The sequence below is a fragment of the Pelophylax lessonae genome (assembly GCF_965119305.1).
Source record: "Pelophylax lessonae genome assembly, chromosome: 5".
In the NCBI taxonomy this organism is placed as follows: Eukaryota; Metazoa; Chordata; class Amphibia; order Anura; family Ranidae; genus Pelophylax; species Pelophylax lessonae.
The window spans coordinates 122,139,513-122,161,319 of record NC_138772.1 but is presented as its reverse complement, the minus strand read 5'-3'; the positions used below and the strand labels follow the sequence as shown (position 1 = coordinate 122,161,319).

At 44.6% G+C, this 21,807-nt stretch overlaps 1 protein-coding gene across 3 annotated transcripts in view; it reads left to right on the top strand.

Moving 5' to 3' along the window:
• Positions 1-21,807, top strand: part of LOC309555492 (ATP-binding cassette sub-family B member 5-like) — a 301,162-nt gene that overhangs the window by 84,699 nt on the left and 194,656 nt on the right. The window contains exons 20-25 of one of the 3 annotated variants that reach the window (XM_082257528.1): positions 1,254-1,457; positions 2,663-2,763; positions 10,871-11,011; positions 14,677-14,833; positions 15,571-15,768; positions 16,498-16,704. In XM_082257528.1, the coding sequence (XP_082113654.1) occupies positions 1,254-1,457; positions 2,663-2,763; positions 10,871-11,011; positions 14,677-14,833; positions 15,571-15,768; positions 16,498-16,704 (1,008 nt within the window). Of the gene's footprint in view, positions 1-1,253; positions 1,458-2,662; positions 2,764-10,870; positions 11,012-14,676; positions 14,834-15,570; positions 15,769-16,497; positions 16,705-21,807 lie in introns of those variants that run through there. The other 2 variants (XR_014225273.1, XM_082257527.1) reach the window with 2 other exon arrangements.

Below are 21,807 nucleotides of genomic sequence, written 5' to 3'. Positions count from 1 at the left end.
CTTAGTGAAGGAGGTGAGGTTCTGTTGACTGCCTTCATCCAATCATGTGCAAGCAAGAATTCATTTTTTTTTTTAAATTTTCCTTGCAAAGTGAAACTTCACATTTACTAAGCTCTGGGATGAATTCCCTTGTAAATTGCAGTTTTCCTGGCCTTGTTCACTATATTGCATTGTAGAAACATACACGTTCCAGTGCACTTTACCGTAATGGGAAGTGCATTACTTGCGATGTGGTGCCATTCATTCTTAATGCCACCCCAACACTCCATAGCATAGCAGTGCAATGCAAGGGGACACAATAACATAGGTTGCCAAAAAGGGCACAGGTCCAATTTGTGGGTTGCTGAGGTACATGTAAGTCCTTTCATTTTAAATGGGCTGCTCAAGGCAGTGCACTTAAACTTGTGAAAAAAACATACACGCTTTAACGCACCATACCTCAGTGGTTATGTGTGAACCTTGCCATAAACTGCTTGGTTGATGAACACATTCATTCTTCTCTTCAGTAACAGACATCACATTTGTTTAAGGGCCCGTTAACATTATAGCGCATGGATTAGGCTACGTTCACATCTAGGCGTTGCAATTTTATAGGCACTTTTCAGGCGTTTTTTTATAGGCGTTTTTACAAGCGTTTTACAGGCGTTTTTGCAGGTTTTCGGAGGAAGGCATTGACATCTAACAAAAACGCTTGTAATCTGCCCAAAAAGAAGCTCATGTACTTTTTGAAGCATCTGCGTTTTGCTCAAGGCGTCGGAACACTCAGATTTGTCTTGTTGGGCATTTTGAGCTGATCCTTAGAGGTGAAAAACGTCCCAAAACACCTACATGTGAACGTAGCCTTAGAGTCAGCGTAATGAAACACTGTCTTATTTTTTTAATTGTGTTGCACTACTATGCCTTTTTGAACACATGTTGCACTCCCTATTCTACCTTTTTTTTATACTTCTATTTCTTTACTGTGTGATGCACCCGTGCAAATATACAAAATGTCTATTTTATGGGCACACAGCCATTCAGCACATTGATGTGAACTGCAACCAAAGTCTTGGAAATGTGTAGTACCTAATGGAGAAATATAGAAAACCTGTTGCTAGTGATATCTAGCATTGCAGTGAATGCATAGTATTCCCAATTATACAGTCATACGATCATTGTCTCAGAATTTTGGCAATAGTCATGTCAGTATTCATGCATTTCTTGCGTTCTTTATTGAGCTTCTATATTTTTCTGTTTATTCATTCTTGATTAAGGCAACAGGATCCAGGCTTGGCTTAGTTGCACAGAATTTGGGTAGTATGGGTCTATCCATCATAATTGCTTTTGTTTTTGGTTGGGAGATGACTCTGCTGATCATCGCAATGACTCCCATTCTTGTGACCACTGGACTACTGGAGACCAGAGCTTTAACTGGATTTGCAAATCGAGATAAAAAGGAGCTTCAGCAGGCTGGGAAGGTACAGTTTTTTGTTTTTAATTATAACTGTACCAAATCTTTACATTTTTATACTTCTTTACTGTATATACATACATTATATTGTCAAAAGTAGTGGGACGCCTGCCTTTACACGCTAATGAACTTTAATGGCATTCCAGTCTTAGTCCATAGGGTTCAATATAGAGTTGACCCACCCTTTGCAGCTATAACAGCTTCAACTCTTCTGGGAAGGCTGTCCACGAGGTTTAGGAGTGTGTCTATGGGAATGTTTCTCCACTCCGGTCCTCAGGGCACACTAACAGGCCAGACTTTAAGTATTATCAAATCAATATCTGGTGTGACCGCCCTTTGCCTTGATAACAACATAAATTCTGCTAGGTACATTTGCACACAGTTTTTGAAAGAATTTCACGGATAGGTTGTTCCAAACTTCTTGGAGAACTAACCACAGATCTTCTGTGGATGACGGCGGCCTCAAATCCTTCTGTCTCTTCATGCAATCCCAGACAGACTTAATGATGTTGAGATCAGGGCTCTATGGGGGCCAAACCATCACTTGCAGGACTCCTTGTTGTTCTTTACATTGAAGATAGTTCTTAATGACATTGGCTATATGTTTGGGGTCCTTGTCCTCCTGCTTCAGAATACATTCAGGGCCAATCACACACCTCCCTGATGGTATGGCATGTCGGATAAGTATCTGCCTGTATTTCTCAGCATTGAGGACACAATTCATTTTTGGCAGCATTAAGGACTGTAGACGCAGTGGTCAGACAAGGAAACTTAATGCAGCAGATGAGACACTTCATGCTTACTTCTCTTTGACATCAAAAGATGTCCAGCAGTACCATGTGTCTAGACATTAGAGCAAACAGGAGCTAGGGGGCGCCTTCCTCAGCTCTGTAAAGATGCTGTGTCTGAGGTCTGAAGAACTTGATAACTGTAGAGCCCATGGCACTGCAGCACGGCATAAAAGATGAGTGCTTAGTGCCAGTGACACCCCTGCACTACACCACGGGGGGTTGCCAGGGACAACTGGGGAAAGCTTGTTTTTCAGGGACAGACTCCTTAGAATGGGGATTGTTACCAGCAAACAAGGACAAATGTTAACCATATTCTGCATCTGGAACTTCAGTGTGTATTATAATAAAAATGTATATTAATGGAATAATGCATTTAGTCCTTGTTTTATTGTGTTTATTTTCCTTATACATAAACCAACAGATTGCAACTGAAGCTGTGGATAATATTCGAACTGTTGTATCATTAACAAGGGAGACAACATTCGAGAAGATTTACACTGAAAGCTTACAGAAACCATTCAAGTTAGTATTAATATATATATATTGTTGCAATAAATAAAATGTATTGCTAATAAATAAGGACTCCAGGAAATATCTCTGGAAAGGACAGCGAGAGGTAAGTGTAGTGTGCTAAATACACTTACCTCTGAGGTGTCCTTTCTATGATATGGCTCTCCTAAAACTGTGAGGCAAAGGAAGGTGAAAGTACATGAGCCAGTTGACTAGAACTCTTGGAATGGACAAAACAGAGGTAAGCATATTTAACATATTAAAAAAAGGTACCGTATTTATCGGCATATAACACGCACCTCAATTTTAGGAGGGACATTTCAGGGAAAAAGTTTAAATTTGAAATAAACAGCTTTGAATTCAGAACTTTTTGTTTTTTTAATCAAATGCAGCCTCACTAGTCCCCATGAATGCAGCCTCGCCAACGCAGTGTCCTCTATTGCAGCCTCGCCAGCGCAGTGTCATCAATTGCAGCCTCGCCAGCGCAGTGTCCTCTATTGCAGCCTCCCCAGCGCAGTGTCATCAATTGCAGCCTCGCCAGCGCAGTGTCCTCTATTGCAGCCTCGCCAGCGCAGTGTCCTCTATTGCAGCCTTGCCAGCGAAGTGTCCTCTATTGCAGCCTCGCCAGCGCAGTGTCATCAATTTCAGCCTCGCCAGCTCAGTGTCATCAATTTCAGCCTCGCCAGCGCATTGTCATCAATTTCAGCCTCGCCAGCGCAGTGTCCTCTATTGCAGCCTCGACAGCGCAGTGTCATCAATTGCAGCCTCGCCAGCGCAGTGTCCTCTATTGCAGCCTTGCCAGCGCAGTGTCCTCTATTGCAGCCTTGCCAGCGAAGTGTCCTCTATTGCAGCCTCGCCAGCGCAGTGTCATCAATTTCAGCCTCGCCAGCTCAGTGTCATCAATTTCAGCCTCGCCAGCGCAGTGTCATCAATTTCAGCCTCGCCAGCGCAGTGTCCTCTATTGCAGCCTCGCCAGTGCAGTGTCCTCTACAGTATTGCAGTTTTGCCAGTGCAGTGTTCTTTATTGCAGCTTCTCCAGCGCAGTGTCATCTATTGCAGCCTCGCCAGCGCCATTACACAGAGCAGGGACAGGCAGGCCGAGTAGTGGGAGGACGAGCCGTCATCTGAAGTCCCGGCGCCTATGATAGACGTCACACATCCCGGCCACTGTGCTGTCTATCATAGGAGGCGGGACCTCCTATGACAGCGACTGCTCATCCTTCCTTCTCCTCGGCCCAGCCCGCCCCCCTCTGTCTCTCGGCACTGCCTGGGTTTGTTTTGGTTTTTTTTATATATCCACATATAACACGTACTGCTTCTTTGCCCTACATTTTTAGGAGGAAAAAGTGTGTGTTATACGCGGATAAATACAGTAATTGTTTTTTTTTTTTAAGTCTATACTTATCTTTTAAACACAGTGTAGCAACATTTATACAACAGGTCAGTTGGGCAGTCATTACGGCCACCAACTATGACCCATTCAAGTGTATGGGACCATACTGCAACTGCGAACCAAACTCTTTTAGTACTCTCAGTCACTGACCTAAATAAAGAAGCAAATAAGATGCTTTGACTTCACATTTTTAGACCTTCATGCTGGTTCTGAGTCAATGACTCAAAGTACTGAGGCCAGACATAAACAGACAGTTAGCATTTTCAGTAGGAGGTCAGCAATGGAAAACTTAATATCTCTCTTAATACAGGAATCTTTAAAAGCTTTGGTTTACTGATATTGCTCTATCACTGGTCTGCATACTTTACCAGATTACAAAATCTAGAGCAAATAAAAACTTGTAATATCTTCTCCACCCAATAGGATTCCAATGGTTTAAGTTTTGATGCAGCTCTAAAAATGAAAGTGATAGTTTTTCGGTATATTAGTCTGAAAGATAAAGGAAATGTTGTTGTTTTTAGAAGTTGAGTGTCATTATTAATATTTATATAGTCCTGCGAGCAGCCAAGATGCGTAAAAATGAATGCTGCAGGCACTCCACTATCTCATAAGTGTAAGCAAATAATCCCAAATAATGCCACGCAATAAATATAAATATAAGCTATATTTTAACTGCAATAAAGTGCTTGAAATATACATAAACCTCCAACGTATGAATATGTGCTAAATAAATGTAGGATCATACATCTGTATTACATATAACAATGCTTAAATATCTATTTCTTTATCGTTCATTGACAGACGCAGTCCTCTGATGCATATCAGTAGGATTATACCGCCCCCTACAGGAGTAGGACACTAGGCAGAAAGAATTTCTGGCTATGCCTATGGGCAGTCCCTGGGGTATACCCTCTCTCTTTCTGCATAGGATGTCAGTTTTGTATCAAAGCAGTGTCAGAGAAAACACACCAATCCACTCAAAAAAATAGAGGGGCGGGTACTGCGTCCGTCAGTGAACCTAAGAGGATTTTACGGTAAGTCAAAAATCCAGTTTTCTCTATCGTTCATTGACGGATGCAGTCCTCTGATGCATATCAGTAGGGACGTACCAAAGCAGTACCCAAGTGAGGGGTGGGAACAGCAGAACGAAAAAAAAAACAGTCCCCAAGGCCAACATGGCCAACCAGGCAACACAGGACTCATCAGAACAACAAGATGAGGTCCACCTGAAAACCCAAACAGGAACTCCCTCAAGGAAGGCCAAGGGGCCCCCTAAACAGCTGCCTGCAAAACTTTGCGGCCAATGGAAGCATCCGCAGATGCCAGCAAATCCACCTTATAAAATTTGGTAAAGGTGTGAACAGACGACCAGGTCCCTGGGGTATACCCTCTCACTTCTTGCAAAGGATGTCAGTTTTATTCTGTCTAGTCAGGAGTAAGGACCTAGTTCCTTGCTGGGATCTTTGGTCAAAAAGTAATTTATGTACCGTATATACTCGAGTATAAACCGACTTTTTCAGCATGTTTTTATATGCTGAAAAAGCCCCCCTCAGCTTATACTCGAGTCACGGTCTCACTTACCGTCATCGCACATGCGCCGTCTGCTCGGGAATAGCCAAACGTGTACAGGCTTTCCTGAGCATCGGCGGGGCATGCGCGGTGATGTGTTGGCGCCGGGCGGCGCCATTTTTGAATGTAAGGTGCCTCACCGACAGGTAAGTGAGACTCCTCCGCAGCCCCTGCATTTCCTCATGCAGTGCTGCGGGCATGGTACAGGATATTCTCCTGTACCATGCCCGCAGCACTGCCTCTTCTGTACCATCTGTGCCATGCCTGTACAATCACCTGTGCCATGCCTATACCATCTCCTGTGCCATGTCTGTACTATCTCCTGTACCATCACCTGTACCATCTCCTGTGCCATGCCTGTAGCATCACCTGTGCCATGCCTGAACCATCTCCTGTGCCATGCCCGAACCATCTCCTGTGCCATGCCTGTACCCTCTTCTGTGCCATCTCCTGTACCATCTCCTGTACCATGCCCGTACCATCTCCTGTACCATGCCCACAGCCCTGCATCTCCTGTACCATGCCCGCAGCCTCTGTTTTGTGTCTTGTGGTGGTCCAGTTGGGTCCAGTAGCTGCTGCATTTCCCACCCTAGGCTTATACTCGAGTCAATACATTTTCCCACTTTTTTTGTGGTAAAATTACTGGCCTCGGCTTATATTCGCGTCGGCTTATACTTGAGTATATACGGTAGATTTTTTTTTTTAGCTAGCTTTTTTCTCCGAAGTTTTTCCTGTTAGATCTTCAAGCAACTATGCCGGGCTGGGTGACGGGCTGGATATCTAGATCCAGTGGTCACCCCAGTCTGGCCAGCAAGCGCATGTAGGCCTTAGCTCTGCGCTGGGTCGGCTGCGACATAGTCCCACTGGACGGGGACTGGCCCCTTGAGTTAAACGTCTCGCAAGGTCGCACATGACAGAGTTTAGGCCTATGTCGCAGCGTTCCTATTGGCGGTGGAGAAGGGTCCTGTCAGGAGATGGCGCCCGACTGTGTTCCTGGTACGGTGAGTAAACATCCCCCCCCCCCCCGTTCCCTGGCGGATTTAGGGGTGGACGCGGGCCCCCTCCCTGGGATGGTTGGACGCTCAAACTCCTGGGTTTCCCTCTGTCCTGTTGTGACCCCCCCCCCCCTTTTCTGTCATTTTTCTCAAAATTTGCTGGCTGGTTCTATTAGTGCAACATTGACCCCTCAGACCATGTGTCCCCACCTGACCCCCTCACGGAGGCCGCAGGACTCTGGATCCCAGCTGTCCACCGATGCGATTTTGGCGGTCTTGGAAGCATTTGTGTCCCGGGTGGAGGTGGCCTTTAGAGGGCAGGGTGCGAAGAAACGACCCCCTCCTACCCCTGCCTCCTCTGATGTCTCGGATTCTGAGTCTGACTCAGTCACTGCAGTCGTGGGTACCCCGGCCGGGTCTGGTACCCCGCGCCATGCCTCCTCTGATAGTGAGGATGAGATCTCTACCTCTACTGCTGCGCAAGATAAGGCGCTGGTGGATGCACTGGTTGTTTCTGTGCGTTAAACCCTAAACTTGGAGGATCTGTCATCGCTCCTGGGATCCTTCGGCACCCATAAGCCTTCCAGAGTGGAAACGTTTTTTCCTTTCCCCACTTATTTTGCTGGCCTACTTTCAAAAGAATGGGATCAGCCGAAACGTTCCCCTGGGGTGTCTAGACGGTTTACTAGACGCTACCCCTTTGAGGAGTCTCTGGTGAAGACGTGGTCGGTACCACCTAAGGTGGATCCTCCAGTCTCCAGGCTTAACAAGGCTACTGTTATTCCGGTGGAATATTCCCCATCCTTTAAGGACCCAGAGGATAGGAAGGCGGAGGCTGTGGCCCGCAACATGTAGTCTCTGGCGGGGACTGCTCTGAGGCCTGCCTCTACTGCAGCCCTGATCACACAACCAGTGACTGAATGGGCGAAGCTGCTATGCCGAGACATGGAGGGCAAGCCTGTCCCTCCTGCCTTTGGGGAGCTTTTAGACCAGATGGTGGCTCTGGCTGAAGTGTTGGTCTGCAGATCTGGCTTATAAGAAGGCCTTGACAGAACTCCCCTTTCAAGGGGACTGTCTGTTTGGGGCTACCCTGGATGACATTATTAAAGGTCTTACGGGGGGTTAGAGTACTGTTCTTCCGCAGGCTTCCAAGGGTAAGGACTCTCGGAGTAGGTGGGGTCCATCCTTTCGGCTCACAGCCGATAAGGCAAAGCCCTTCAAGGCTCCCTCGGGTGGTTCCAAGCATCCCTGGTCTGGGAAACAGAAGTCTGGCTCTGCTAGGCCGGCGGAAAAGGCCTCCTCAGCCTAAAGGTGCACCTTAACCGTGACTGGGGTGGGGGGACGCCTTTGCCGGTTCTCGAACTTGTGACTGGCACGGATCCCAGACAAATGGGTCCGGGAGGTTGCCCGGTCCGGATACAAGATCGAGTTTCGATCTGTTCCTCCGGTCAGGTTTTTCCCTTCCAATGTCCAATGATCGCTTGTGAGCGCTCTATGGGGTTCCACATGCGGAATGCTTTCACGGGTTTTATTCCAACCTGTTCACTGTTCACAAGAAGGAGGGCAAGGTGCATCCGATCCTGGACCTAAAGGGACTGAATGTGTTCATGCGCGCATAAAAGTTCAAGATGGAAACTATTCCCTCAGTGGTAGCCTCCCTACATCAGGGGGATTTCCTGGCTTCAGTAGACATCAAGGATGCCTACCTTCACAAACCAATCTGTGCCGCTCACCAACGGTTTCTCAGTATTGCCGTGGGAGAGGATCAATATCAGTTTGTGGCGTTACCCTTTGGTCTCGCCTCTGCTCCCCGAGTCCTCACAAAGGTGTTGGCCCCGGTCCTAGCCCTGTTATGGCAGCGGGGGATATCGGTTCTGGGTTACCTGGACGATCTGATTCTCCGTGCGGAGTCCCCCGCATTACTGTTGGAAAACCTGGGGGTCACCATGAGGACTCTGGAAGAGTTCGGGTGGATCGTGAATCTTCAGAAGTCCTGTCTGACCCCTTCCATGAGACTGGTCTACCTGGGTCTGACTTTGGACTTGTCCTCAGCCAGGGTGTTTCTTCCTTCGTAAAAACTCCAGAAGCTCCAGTGAGCGGTTCAGCTGTTGATGTCCAATGACCGGTCGTTCCTTCGGACCTGTATGAGAGTGCTGGGGCTGATGGTGTCCTCCTTCGAAGTGGTCCCATTCGCTCAATTCCACACTAGGGTTCTTCAAAGGGAAATTCTTCTCAAGTTCCTCATTCCTATTCGGTGGCTCGGATCTTGGCTTTCCTTCAATGGGGAGTTGATAAAAAGTTGGCCTTGAGTACTATCAAGGGTCAGGTGTCGGCCTTGGCTATTTTCTTCCAGAGGCCATTGGCCATCCATTCCCTGGTGCGTAGCTTCATCCAGGGGGTGCGACACTTGGTACCTCTGGCGCGACTTCCGCTACCACCTTGGGACCTTAATTTGGGAGAGGCCTCCCTTAGAGAGCATTGGGGAGATTCCCCTGCTTACCTTGTCTCAGAAGGTAGCCTTCTTGGTGGGCTATCACTTCTGTGTTCAGGGTGTCGGAACTGGCGGTGCTGTCCTGACGTTCTCCCTATCTGGTAGTTCACAGGGATAAGATGGTACTTCGGCCAGATCCGTCCTTCCTGCCAAAGGTGGTTTCCAGTTTTCACTTAAATGAGGACATTGTGTTAGGAATTTGCTCTGCATACCGTGGATGTTGTTCGGGGGATCAAGGTGTATTTGGCGTCTACTGAGTCTTTTCGCAAGTCTGACTTGCTCTTTGTGCTCACGGATGGCCCGAGGAACGGGATGCCTGCGTCTGCTGTGACTATTTCCAGATGGATCAGACAGACAGTGGTGCAGGCTTATTCCATTAAGGGTCAGGTTCCTCCTTTCCCTGTCAAGGCGCATTCTACTCGGGCGCTTAGTGCCTCCTGGGCTTTGCGCCATCAGGCTTCTGTGCTTCAGGTGTGCAAGGCGGCAACCTGGTCGTCTGTTCACACCTTTACCAAATTTTATAAAGTGGATGTGCTGGCATCTGTGGATGCTTTCTTTAGCCGCAAAGTTTTGCAGGCTGCTGTTTAGAGGGCCCCTTGGCCTTCCTTGGGGGAGTTCCTGTTTGGGTTTTCAGGTGGACCTCATCTTGTTGTTCTGATGAGTCCTGTGTTACCTGGTTGGCCATGTTGGCCTTGGGGACTGTTTTTTTTTTTTGTTCTGCTGTTCCCACCCCTCACTTTGGGACGTCCCTACTGATATGCATCAAAGGACTGCGCCCATCAATGAACGATAGAGAAAACTGGATTTTTGACTTACTGTAAAATCCTTTTCTCTTAGGTTCATTGATGGACGCAGTACCTGCCCCTCTATTTTTTTGAGTGGGTTGGTGTGTTTTCTCTGACACTGCTTTGATACAAAACTGACATCCTATGCAGGAAGAGAGAGGGTATACCCCTAGAGACTGCCCATAGGCATAGCCAGAAATTCTTTCTGCCTAGTGTCCTACTCCTGTAGGGGGCGGTATAACCCTATTGATATGGATCAGAGGACTGCGTCCGCCAATGAAGGTAAGAGAAAAGGATTTTACGGCAAGTCAAAAAAACAGTTATTGTACAGTGAAAAAAGTATATATAATATAGTTGTGAAAAAAAAGTCCATATAAATATAATATAAATATACATTCTGTCACGAACAAACCTTTCTCCAAAAAGTGCCAGTAGTGCCGCAGACGTGCCAATCTCAAGCTGTACTTTCACTGGGACACTGAAGCACATTATCAATTTGCATTTCTTTTTGAGCTTGATATTGGCCTGTCTGCAGCACTACTGGCACTATTTGGAGAAAGGATTGTTCGTGACAGCACTTTATATTTATTATTATTTATTTATATGTACTTTTATTCACAACTATATTATATGAACTTTTTTCACTGCAAAATATAGTTATTTAAGCATTTTTATATGCAATTTAGGTGTATGATCCTACATTTGTTATTAGGCACATATTCATACGTTGGAGGTTTACGTATATTTCAAGCCCTTTTTTGCACAGTTCAAATATAGCCTATATTTATATTTATTGCACAGCGTTATTTGGGATTATTGAGTCTCATTATTACCTGGACTATTTTCCTTTTAAGTGTATCTCTTGTTTTCTGATTTATCCCCTTAGGAATTCACAACGTAAAGCTCAGATATATGGCTTATGTTTTGCCTTTAGTCAGTCATTTATATTTTTTGCCTATGCGGCAAGCTATCGTTTTGGGGCTTATTTAATTCAAGAAGGTAGAATGAATGTCGAAGAAGTGCTTCTGTAAGTATGACTTTGTAGATTACACAGTGTAAAGCTTAAAGTGTGTTTGTGTTGTCCATACCAACTTAACATTTTCTAGCATGAGCTTAACAGGGAATGTACGGGCATGCTTGTCACACCTAACTCTTGATTGTTAGAGAAGATGATATATAGATGCCTTTATGTAGAGTACTTCTGAATCCACAGCAGCACCTCATATAACCACTCTTTACTTTATATTACACTATCACATAGAGTACACAGAGGCTTTATGTATACACTCCATCAAAAGATTAGCGATAGCATGTTTATTTCATTCATCCGATTGTTCCATGTGTTGCAAGAATGTTCTGCTGTGCAGTTCTTTATCTGTATTCAGTTTCCCCTTTCCCTAGGTGTCAATTTCACAGGAAGATCTTTGGCACCCTTGGAAATCAATTACACTTATTATACCTCTAGCAGTAACCAACACGCCTCATTTAACCACTTAAGCCCCGGAAGATTTTACCCCTTTCCTGACCAGGGCCTATTTTGCGATTCGGCACTGCGTGACTTTAACGGACAAATGCGCGGTCGTGCAGTGCTGTACCTAAATAATTTTGACGTCCTTTTTTTCCCACAAACAGAGCTTTCTTTTGGTGGTATTTGATCACCTGTGCGATTTTTTGATCACGCGATATAAACAAAAAAAGAGCGTCAATTTTGCAAAAATAACAATATTTTTCACATTTTTTTATATGAAATTCCCCCCAAAAAAATGTAAAAATCAAAATTTTTTTACATTTTAGGCCAATTTGTTTTCTGCTACATATGTTTGGTAAAAAAAAAATCGCAAAAAGCGTATTTTGATTGGTTTGCGCAAAAGTTATTGCGTTTACTAACAAAGGGAAAGATTTTTGTCATTTTTATTGTTTTTTTTTTTTTAACGAGTAATGGCAACAATCTGTGATTTTTTTTTTTTGCGGGACTGCGACATTGCGGCGGACAGATCGGACCCTTGACTGACATTTTTGACACTTTTGGGGTTACCAATGACATTACTACAGTAATCAGTGCTATACATATGCACTGTTACTGTAAAAATGACACTGGCAGTGAAGGGGTTAACTTTATTTGAGAGGGAGGGGTTATGTGTGTCCCTAGGGGCGTGTTTCTTACTGTGATTGGCTGTGGCTAGTGGTGTAACAGCACAGATCAACGGTCCTACATAGCAGGGGCCTTTCTCCCTCTGTAACCGACGATCGCGAGTGACCGGCGGACATCGGGTCCGCCGGTCACTCGCGCGGGGGAGTCTGTGACCAAGCGGGAGCACGCCTCCATCGGCGCGCGCTCGCTCCCTAGACCCTTACAGGCTAGCGACGTAGACCTACGTCTCTTTGCCTGTGAGGGGCTCACTGCCGACGTAAATCGTCGTTAGGCAGTCGGCAAGTGGTTAAGGCATGAGTAGACAGGAACACCCAGAACTCACAGGCATCAGGAATTACAGCAGGCAGATCTCACGGTAGTAGTATCAAAGACATAGCAGCCAGTGCCATGTCTCAGCATATCGGTCTCCACCCAAAACTATCTGCTTTGGGTGAACTGCCCCTTTAGGAGTATTAAGAACAAAAACAATGTGTGCTAACTGGTTGATAGTAGTTACAGTGTACACACATTGTTTTTTTATATAATTAAAGTGAACCTGTGCTTTGCTCATGCATGCTTAATACAGATGAATGTAGCTGTTTATATTTAATTTTCCATCACTCCCCAGCCTCTCAGAAGGTACAGTAGGTAGAAAACAAAGTGATATACCTGTGGCAGCATGGATCCTCTTTTAGTCAGGAGTTCCTATTTTTAATGGTATGGCCCTTGTCACTCAAGTGAGGAAGGGGAAAGGTATTAGATGGAGTGCTTAAGATGTGGGAGCCTGATGAGGAGATAGATGTACGGCACTAAGGGTGCATGTACACTTTTCCCTTCGGGGGAAAACCCGGACCTTAACTAGATCCCTGGACAAGGAGGAATTTGTAAATTACAGCAGGACATGTTTTCGTCAGTTTTGTGAGTACTGCCTCATCCTTCCTGTAACACCTAGCAATATGACAAACTATATTTGAACTCTATTATACATTCACTGCTATATTCAGTACAATGTATTGGAAAAAAAACTATGGAACCATCTGACTTTTTGTTAATGCTGTAAACCAGGGGTCTCTAAACTTTCTAACCAAAGAGCTGGTTTACTGTCCCTCAGACTTTAAAGGGGCTGGACTGAGGCCAACGAGAGTAGAAAATGTATCGGTGCCAGTGGGAGTACACAATGCTCCATTGTTGGTGTCAGTGGGAGGAATAGTGCCCCAATGTTGGTGTCAGTGGAAGGAATAGTGCCCCAATGTTGGTGTCAGTGGAAGGAATAGTGCCCCATCATTGGTGTCAGTGGAAGGAATAGTGCCCCATAGTTGATGCCAGTGGAAGGATTAGTGCCCCAACATTGTGTCAGTGGAAGGAATAGTGCCCCAATGTTAGTGTCCGTGGAAGGAATAGTGCCCCATCATTGGTGTCAGTGGAAGGAATAGTGCCCCAAGGTTGGTATCAGTGGGAGGAAAACTGTGCCATCATTGGTGTCAGTGGAAGCGATGGTGCCCCATCATTGGTGTCAGTGGCAGAAATGATGCTCCATTGTTGTCAGTGGGGAGAATAGTGCCTTTTACCAGAATGAAAATTAGTGCCTTAAGGATCAGATAAAGATTAGCAAAGTACCACATTCCGCCTACAGGCCGCAGTTTGGAGACCACTGCTCTAAACTATGCAAAAAAAGAAATTAAATGTTTTAAGCCAATAGTGCCTCTTTGATGAAAGCTGTTGTGAGGTACATGTTATGTTGCTTTTATAAGTGCTGGGTTGACCATTTATTCTTTCTTAGAAGGTAACACAAATACAGCCTATACTTGGGAAGTTTGGCCATTTCAATCGGTGCGGGAATGAGTGGTGGCCTGTTGGAGGAGGGTCCACCTGCTTGGCATTGGTAGTAAAGGTTCCCCTGGATGTACACACCTAGTAACCTGGGCCTTCATGTCTCATGGGCCTCTGGTGTTCAGCAGCATTCCATGTGGACTAGAATCACTGGAAAAGAATAGGCGTGTCGTAAGTGTGTAAGCGTATGATTCCCAACACGACCCTATGGTCAACTTGAGTGTGGTACCTAAAAATATAGTGAACCAGAAGGATGGGTATTAGGGTGTTGAACTCTGCTTTTACTGGAAATGTTACTGTAGGTTAACTGGGAGATCTGGCTTAATCACCCACCCAAGGGAAGGGAGGGCTACATATTCGATCCTTCCTAGTTTGGGGGAGCTCACTTCCCTTCTTCCAATATGACATCTATGTTGTTTGGCAACTAGCCACTCAGGCACCCAGTAAAGTCAAGTAGGGACAGGTAGAGAGTTCTTGATGTGCAGCTCAGGGCTTCTCCTTAGTCCCACAGGTGAATGAGATTGTAGTAGAGTGAAGGGCAGGTAAGTTTAGGCAGCTTTGGGGGCCAGCTTTAATGTGAACCTGCTGCTTTTTCTTGCTTCAATGAGTCTTATTTCCTACCACTTGCTAATCAGCTATTTATTTATTTACCTTTTAAGTTGCCTGAATTTCATTAAGCAATGCCTTTCAATTAATTATTATGAGGCATCATCACTCTGCTTTCTCAACAGTGTCTTTGTCATTCTAACATATGGCGCTGTGTCAGTAGGACAGACGTTATCCTTTGCTCCAGACTATGCCAAAGCAAAATCTGCAGCTTCCCATCTTTTTGCATTGTTTCATAGAGAGCCAACTATTGACAGCTACAGTCTGCATGGTCTGAAACCAGTAAGTTTATTTATGTGACTATTTTAGGCCTGCTCCTCTCTGCCACTTTCCATGCCTACTATCTCCTCTCTAACTTTGTGATTCCAGGAATACACTGTAGTATTTTACTATAAATATGGTCTCTTTATTGATATGACAACTTCTAAGAATCCACAGGATTTCATTTTTATATAAAAAAAAAAGTAATCTGTAGACAGGAAATCCCTAGTACCACAAAAAATAACACAGTATTTTATTGGCACAGCAAAGGAGACAATAATGATTATAAAAAAAAATGAAAATGTATTTATGCATGTTAAAAACAGGTAAATATAAAATATACAGATACAAACACACAAAATATAGAGTAATAGCAAATACCACCCTAATAACCTGAAATCTAGTTAGGGCCTAATATTGAGAAACTGGCTCAATAAATACTGAACTCCAACTATACAATAACATACAGATAACTAGCATAAAGAGAATAATGTAGTTTATACACTTCCTGTAGTAGAGTTCAACGCGTTTTGCCAGAATACGGCTTCTTCAGGGCCCAATATATTGAGCAGAGATCACTAGATGAGAATGATAACGTATTGTGAGTACCAATCATATACATGATATACATAATATAATCATCATTAATAATCACATCTATATATTTATGTCCACAGATAACTTTTTTCTATATAGTTATTTGAATGTGGCCTGTCAAAGTTTCCACTTTTCTCATTTTTATTTATCTTAATATATAGGGCAACTGCCAAGGAAATTTTGAATTGCGTCAAGTTTCCTTTAATTATCCATCTCGTCCAGATGTGTCAGTGCTGCAAGAATTGTCTGTAAGAATATCCAGCGGTCAAACTGTGGCATTTGTGGGTAGCAGTGGATGTGGGAAAAGCACTTCTATTCAACTCCTACAAAGGTTCTATGATCCCCTCCAGGGGACAGTGGTGAGACTTGTTTCTACACATCACTGATTGATTGCAGTCTGCAATAATTCTACCATTGATTAGCATATGTTGTTCATATTGGCTGTTTGTAGAGTTGTATTGGTTGTTTCGTCAAGGGCCATGTTTTTGTCTTGGCTCACCTAATACTCGTATTACAATTTAACTTTGGACGGGGTAAAGGAGCAGTCAAACAAGGCACTTACTGTACTATGGAACTGAATCTGAAATGGCGTCATAAGACTCCAATGTTGCAACCAGGGGGGTGATTTATACTGACAGTAAATAAATAGAATCCAATGTCCACTACATTTCATTAAATGGAATGATACTTACATAATATACTTGTTAATCATTTGAGTTATATCCAGGCAAAGCAAATTCAACAACTGCTGTAGGCTTCATCAAAATATAGTCATGAATAGTGGTTTTACCCATATGTGCCTAGGTGCAATAACGGTACTGAGCAATTTGGTATAGAGGGCACTCTGAATACAAGAATGCAAAAGAGTCATGTTGCTCAGTGAAAGCCTCTAGTTTTATAGTATAGTTTTATATAAGAAGCATGCAGTTCTCAAGAGTGGTGTACAGTAAGGGTTGTAGTTTGAGATTCAACCAGCTGTGGCCAACAGTCGGTTTAACCACTGAGTCGGTTATGATGTGCTGTGTTGAAATGTTAGCTAAATACAATTCCTTAAATTCCTTCATAATTTTCTTCTGCTTTACTTACAGCTGTTTGATAACATTGATCTGAAATGTTTAAACGTGCAATGGCTGCGATCCCAAATAGGCATTGTGTCCCAGGAACCTGTGCTGTTTGATTGTAGCATTGCTGAGAACATTGCCTATGGGGATAACTCCCGTATGGTCTCCATGGAGGAAATACAGCAGGCCGCCAAATCAGCCAATATCCATTCTTTTATAGAAGAATTACCAGAGGTAATGATATCTAAGAGTGCATAATATTCATGCATAGCCTAGCAATTCTAGCATTTGCTAGAAGGCTGCTCTGTCTTAAGAGTATCTGTGGGCTGGGGTAAGTCAGAGCTAGAGCTCTCTAATCCGCTTGTAAGAAAACGTGGAATAACAATACAACCATTATTAAATAATCACATTCAAACTGTAACAAGATTATGTTTTACATAGAATTAAACATGAACAACTTAGTTATTGATAAGGAATTATTATATACAACAATGCACTGAAGACATAAAAAAGTGCAGGGAAAGATTAACCACTTCTGGACCGGAAGATTTTCCCCCTTAATGGCCAGGCCATGTTTTGCGATTCGGAGTTATTTTAAGGGACAATTGCACGGTCGTGGGATGTTGTACCCAAATAAAAATGATGTCCTTTTTTTCCCACAAATAGAGCTTTCTTTTGGCGGTATTTGATCACCTGTGCGATTTTTTTATTTAGTTTTTTTTTGCGCTATAAATAAAAAAAGAGCGACAATTCTGAAAAAAAAAACTATTTTCACTTTCTGCTATATAACATTCTCAAAAAAAAAAAAAAAAGTAAAAATCTACATTTTCTTAACATTTTAGGCCAATTTGTTTTCTGCTACATATTTTTGGTAAAAAAAATTGCAACATGCGTATTTTGATTGGTTTGCGCAAAAGTTATCGCGTCTATTAACTATGGGAAAGATTTATCAAATTTTTATTGTTTTTTTGTATTTTTTACTAGTAATGGGGGCAATGTGCAATTTTTAGCGGGACTGCGACATTGCGGCGGACAGATCAGACCCCTGACTGACATTTTTTACACTTTTGGGGAGACCAGTGACATTACTACAGCAATCAGTGCTAACAATATGCACTCTTACTGTAATAATTATACTGGCAGGGAAGGGGTTAACATTGTGGGTGATCAAGGGGTTAAATGTGAGCCTAGGGGAGTGATTCTAACTGTGGGGGGCGTGGCTTGTTAAATGATCATAGAGACCTGTGATCCTATATAGAATCCCAGGGAGAAGAACGGTCAGCTGTGTTTACAACAGCTGACCGTTCCTCTCTCTCAGCGGGAGCAATCACGGGTGTCAGGCAGCAATCGGAGCCGCCTGCCCCGTGCATTGGCTTCCCCGCTGCCGAGTGGGGGCAGGAGCGCACTGCCGGCGGCGCGCGTTCGCCCCCTTGCCGCAGGCGCGAGACCAACGGTTTGCACAGGAGGGCCGCACTACCGCAGTAAAAAGGCGGCGGCCAGTCAGGAAGAGGTTAACAGCAGTACTAAGAATATTATCAAAAAATACAAAGGTCATGGGACTTTAAATGAGGCAGGTCACTAGAAAAGAGTAAATATATAAAAAAGAGAAAGGTATAGTTTCAAATTTATTAAAAAGTCATGTTCCATGATCATACGAAGTACACAAAAACAATTACAAAATATAATAAAGACAACTGAGACAAAGAGCTGACATATGAAAGTTCATACTTCATAAATTAAATTCATATTGAAATGATACATGATTATATATATATATATAAAATATTTAAAATACATGATTGACATAGATGTAACAAACAAAAAATCTTGGCATCCAAAAACTTTATGCGTTTCGTGGAACTCTGTTTACTTCATCAGGAGTTTGATGCGAGGGGGTATCTATAAGTATAAATAAGTGTAAGAGAAAAAAAAATTGATTATTCATTTTTCTTTTTTTTTACATTTTATATATACACTGTAGCAGAGTGTCCCAGAGAGAGCCAGGAAAAGTCATGTTCGGGGTTTATACATCACCCAGGCATCTCTCGTATACCTTTAGGGATCTCTGATCCATGATCCAGTTCAGATCTTGGTCCTCTTCCCCAGGCCAATTTAAACTCACCTGAGACAGACAGCAGCTCTCTCTCAGCCTGGGAAAACAGACACCATTTGTCTAAGAGAGCGGAAGGTCAGTAAAACTACCAGTTTGTGTCTTTGGAAGCTGAGAAGCTGTAGGCTTGCTCAGTCTGTGTTAGTGAGGGACTGCATTGTGTGTAGTAAGCGCCGGGACACGGCTAGGCTTTTGTTTATTATTATTATTCCTGCCTGTTTTCCTTAAAGCACTGTGCAGCACCTGTATATAAACTTGTATATAGCACCAATAAACACCGCACTGTTTGTCACTACCACACTGGATTTGGTATCTGTGCCTGAAAGACTGCTCATCCCAGGGAGCTTTGCACCTGCTACCTGTTCCCCAGCTTACATATGGTGGAGGCCTGTGGGCAGTGGTAGTAAGTTACTATTTAAAGGTAGGGATGCACCGAAATGAAAATTTTGGGCCCGAAACCGAAACCGAAAATGCAGGATGCCCTTGGCCGAAAACCGAAACCGAAAATGACTTTTTCCCCCAAAAAATTTGTCGCTGCCACCCTGTCACAGTATACTGTATGTACTGTGATGGGTTGGCAAGAGGTTAATTTAATTACCAATGGTATTTGTATTATGCAGCATGAGGGGTTTATGTATTGTCACTGCTGGTCACTCATCTATTAGTGACCGACTAGTGGCAGGTAATTAACCCCTTTGTGCTGCATTAGTGCAACCAGTATCAGTGCAACCAGTGTTAATTAACACGGATACTGGTTGCACTAATGCAACACAAAGGGGTTAATTACCTGCCACTGGTCGGTCACTAATAGATGAGTGACCAGCAGTGACAATACATTAACCCCTCATGCTTCATAATACAAATACCATTGGTAAGCTGCCTCAGCTCCCCCCCCCCCCACTGCCTCAGCGTCCCCCTCCTCGGGTGTCCTTCATTCAAAAGTCCCGCCTCTCAATGACGTCCCTACTACGATCTGTGCATTATGAATGGACATACCAGGCGGGGGGGAGGGGGCCGGGCGAGCGGCCGCTATAGAGAGAACTAATGTGATCCATCCCTGTCAGCTCAGCTCGACTATGTGTGTATGAGAACAGAACTGACCTGACACCGGGCGGGGGGAGCGGCCGCTATTAGCTGTAATTATGTGAGAGCTTCACTTCCCTGACAGGCATGTATCTCCGCTGACAGGGAAGTGAAGCTCTCACATAATTACAGCTAATAGCGGCCGCTCCCCCCGTCCGGTGTCAGGTCAGTTCTGTTCTCATTCACACATAGTCGTGCTGAGCTGACAGAGATAATTCACATAGTTCTATCGATAGCGGCCGCTCGCCCCGCCCCCCCGCCTGGTATGTCCATTCATAATGCACAGATCGTAGTAGGGACGTCATTAAGAGGCGGACGGCCGGCCAGAGGCGGGACTTTTAAAACCTGCCCTGCGCTGCACCCTCCTCCTTCCTCACGGCGGCCATATTTATTTTCGGCAATGTTAACCCATTATCGGCCAAAATGAGATAGGCTAATTTTCGGCCGATAATTTCAGTGGCCGAAATTTCGGTGCATCCCTACTTAAAGGGCCAGTACCTAGAGTGCCTAAACATGGAGGAAATCCGCAAACAGTTGGTGTTATCCAACACTGCACAGCAGCAAGTGAACTCTTTGTTTAGACAACAGATTGGTGTTGTACAAGAACAAACGAAGCAAGCAAATGCTGCACAACAGCAAGCAAACTCTTTGATTCAACAACAGATTGGTGCTGTACAAAATCAAACCCAGTTGATGTTTTAACAACTGGCAAGTGCTGCAGAAGCAGACAGAAAGGTGCTGGTTGAGGTGGTGCAGACACTTGCACAGGAGTTTGCTGTGAAAACAGAAATGGTTAGAGACCGCTCCTCAGCCATCCATGTTGGTCGCTTCCTGTCCAAGATGACTGCTGATGATGACCCAGAGGCCTTTCTGGTTACGTTTGAGAGAACCGCTGAGAGGGAAGGCTGGCCCAAAACCCAGTGGGCGGGATTGATCGCTCCCTTACTTACTGGGGAATCACAGAATGCCTATTACGATTTGGAGTCTGTGGATGCAGTAGAGTATGAAAAGGTCAAGCAGGAAATCCTGTCGCGTCTCAGTGTCAACTTGGCCGTTCGAGCCCAGCGGGTCAACAGCTGGTCCTTCCGAGATGAGAGGCCCCCAAGATCACAGATGTTTGACCTAATCCACCTGACGAGAAAATGGCTACAGCCGGAGTCCTTGTCTGGGCCACAAATAGTGGAGCGTGTAGTCATGGATCGGTTCCTGAGGTCATTACCAACTCCTTTGCAGAAGTGGGTGAGTCAAGGAGACCCCAAGTCAGCGGACAACCTGGTGGAGCTTGTTGAGAGGTACTATGCTTCAGAGAACCTGGTCACCACCCCTACAGCCGCACAGACTTTCCACCCAAAGCCACGGTCTCCCCAGGCAACCGGTAAGACTGTTCCAGGGGAAGTGGGTGGTCAGCATGGCAAGGAGACAGGGGGAGGATTTTTGGTGCCAGAGCTGAAGTTTGGCGTCCCAAACAAGGGAAGCCACTGCCTGTCAGCAAACCTAACTGGGGTAACATCCGGTGCTTCCGTTGTCAGGAACTGGGACATGTTGCAGCAAACTGTCCATTGACAGATGAACCCATGCAGTGTGATATGTCTCTGAGAAGGCAGTCTATGTTTGCTGCTGTTTCCTGCGCTGCTGCACCAAGTGTAGGAAAACACATATGCCAAATGACTGTTAATAATAAGCCTATTACGGCCTTGCTGGACTCAGGAAGTCTAGTGACTTTGGTTAAAGCAGAAATGGTTGAAACTGTGAATTTAAATGCTAAAAAAGTTGCTGTGATCTGTGTACATGGTGATACTCGGAAGTATCCTATAGCTACTGTTAGCTTTGAAACTGACTTAGGTACGGTGACCCATCCGGTTGGACTTGTACCCCACTTAGTGCACGAGGCCATCATTGGTAGAGACTTCCCTAAACTTTGGGAACTGTGGGATCGTCCTGACTCGGTTACAGTAACTGACTCACTGGTGGAGCCAGAACCCCTGGCCATCACCGACAATCTGGGTTTAAGGGATTCCTCTCAAGGTTCCCCGGATTTTCCTTTCTCTGTTATGGCAGGAGAACTGGAGGAGCCTGAGGAAGTCCCCACAGCCAGTCCAGGTGGACAACCTTCTGCTGACCCTGAGGCTATATTGGAGTTTGCT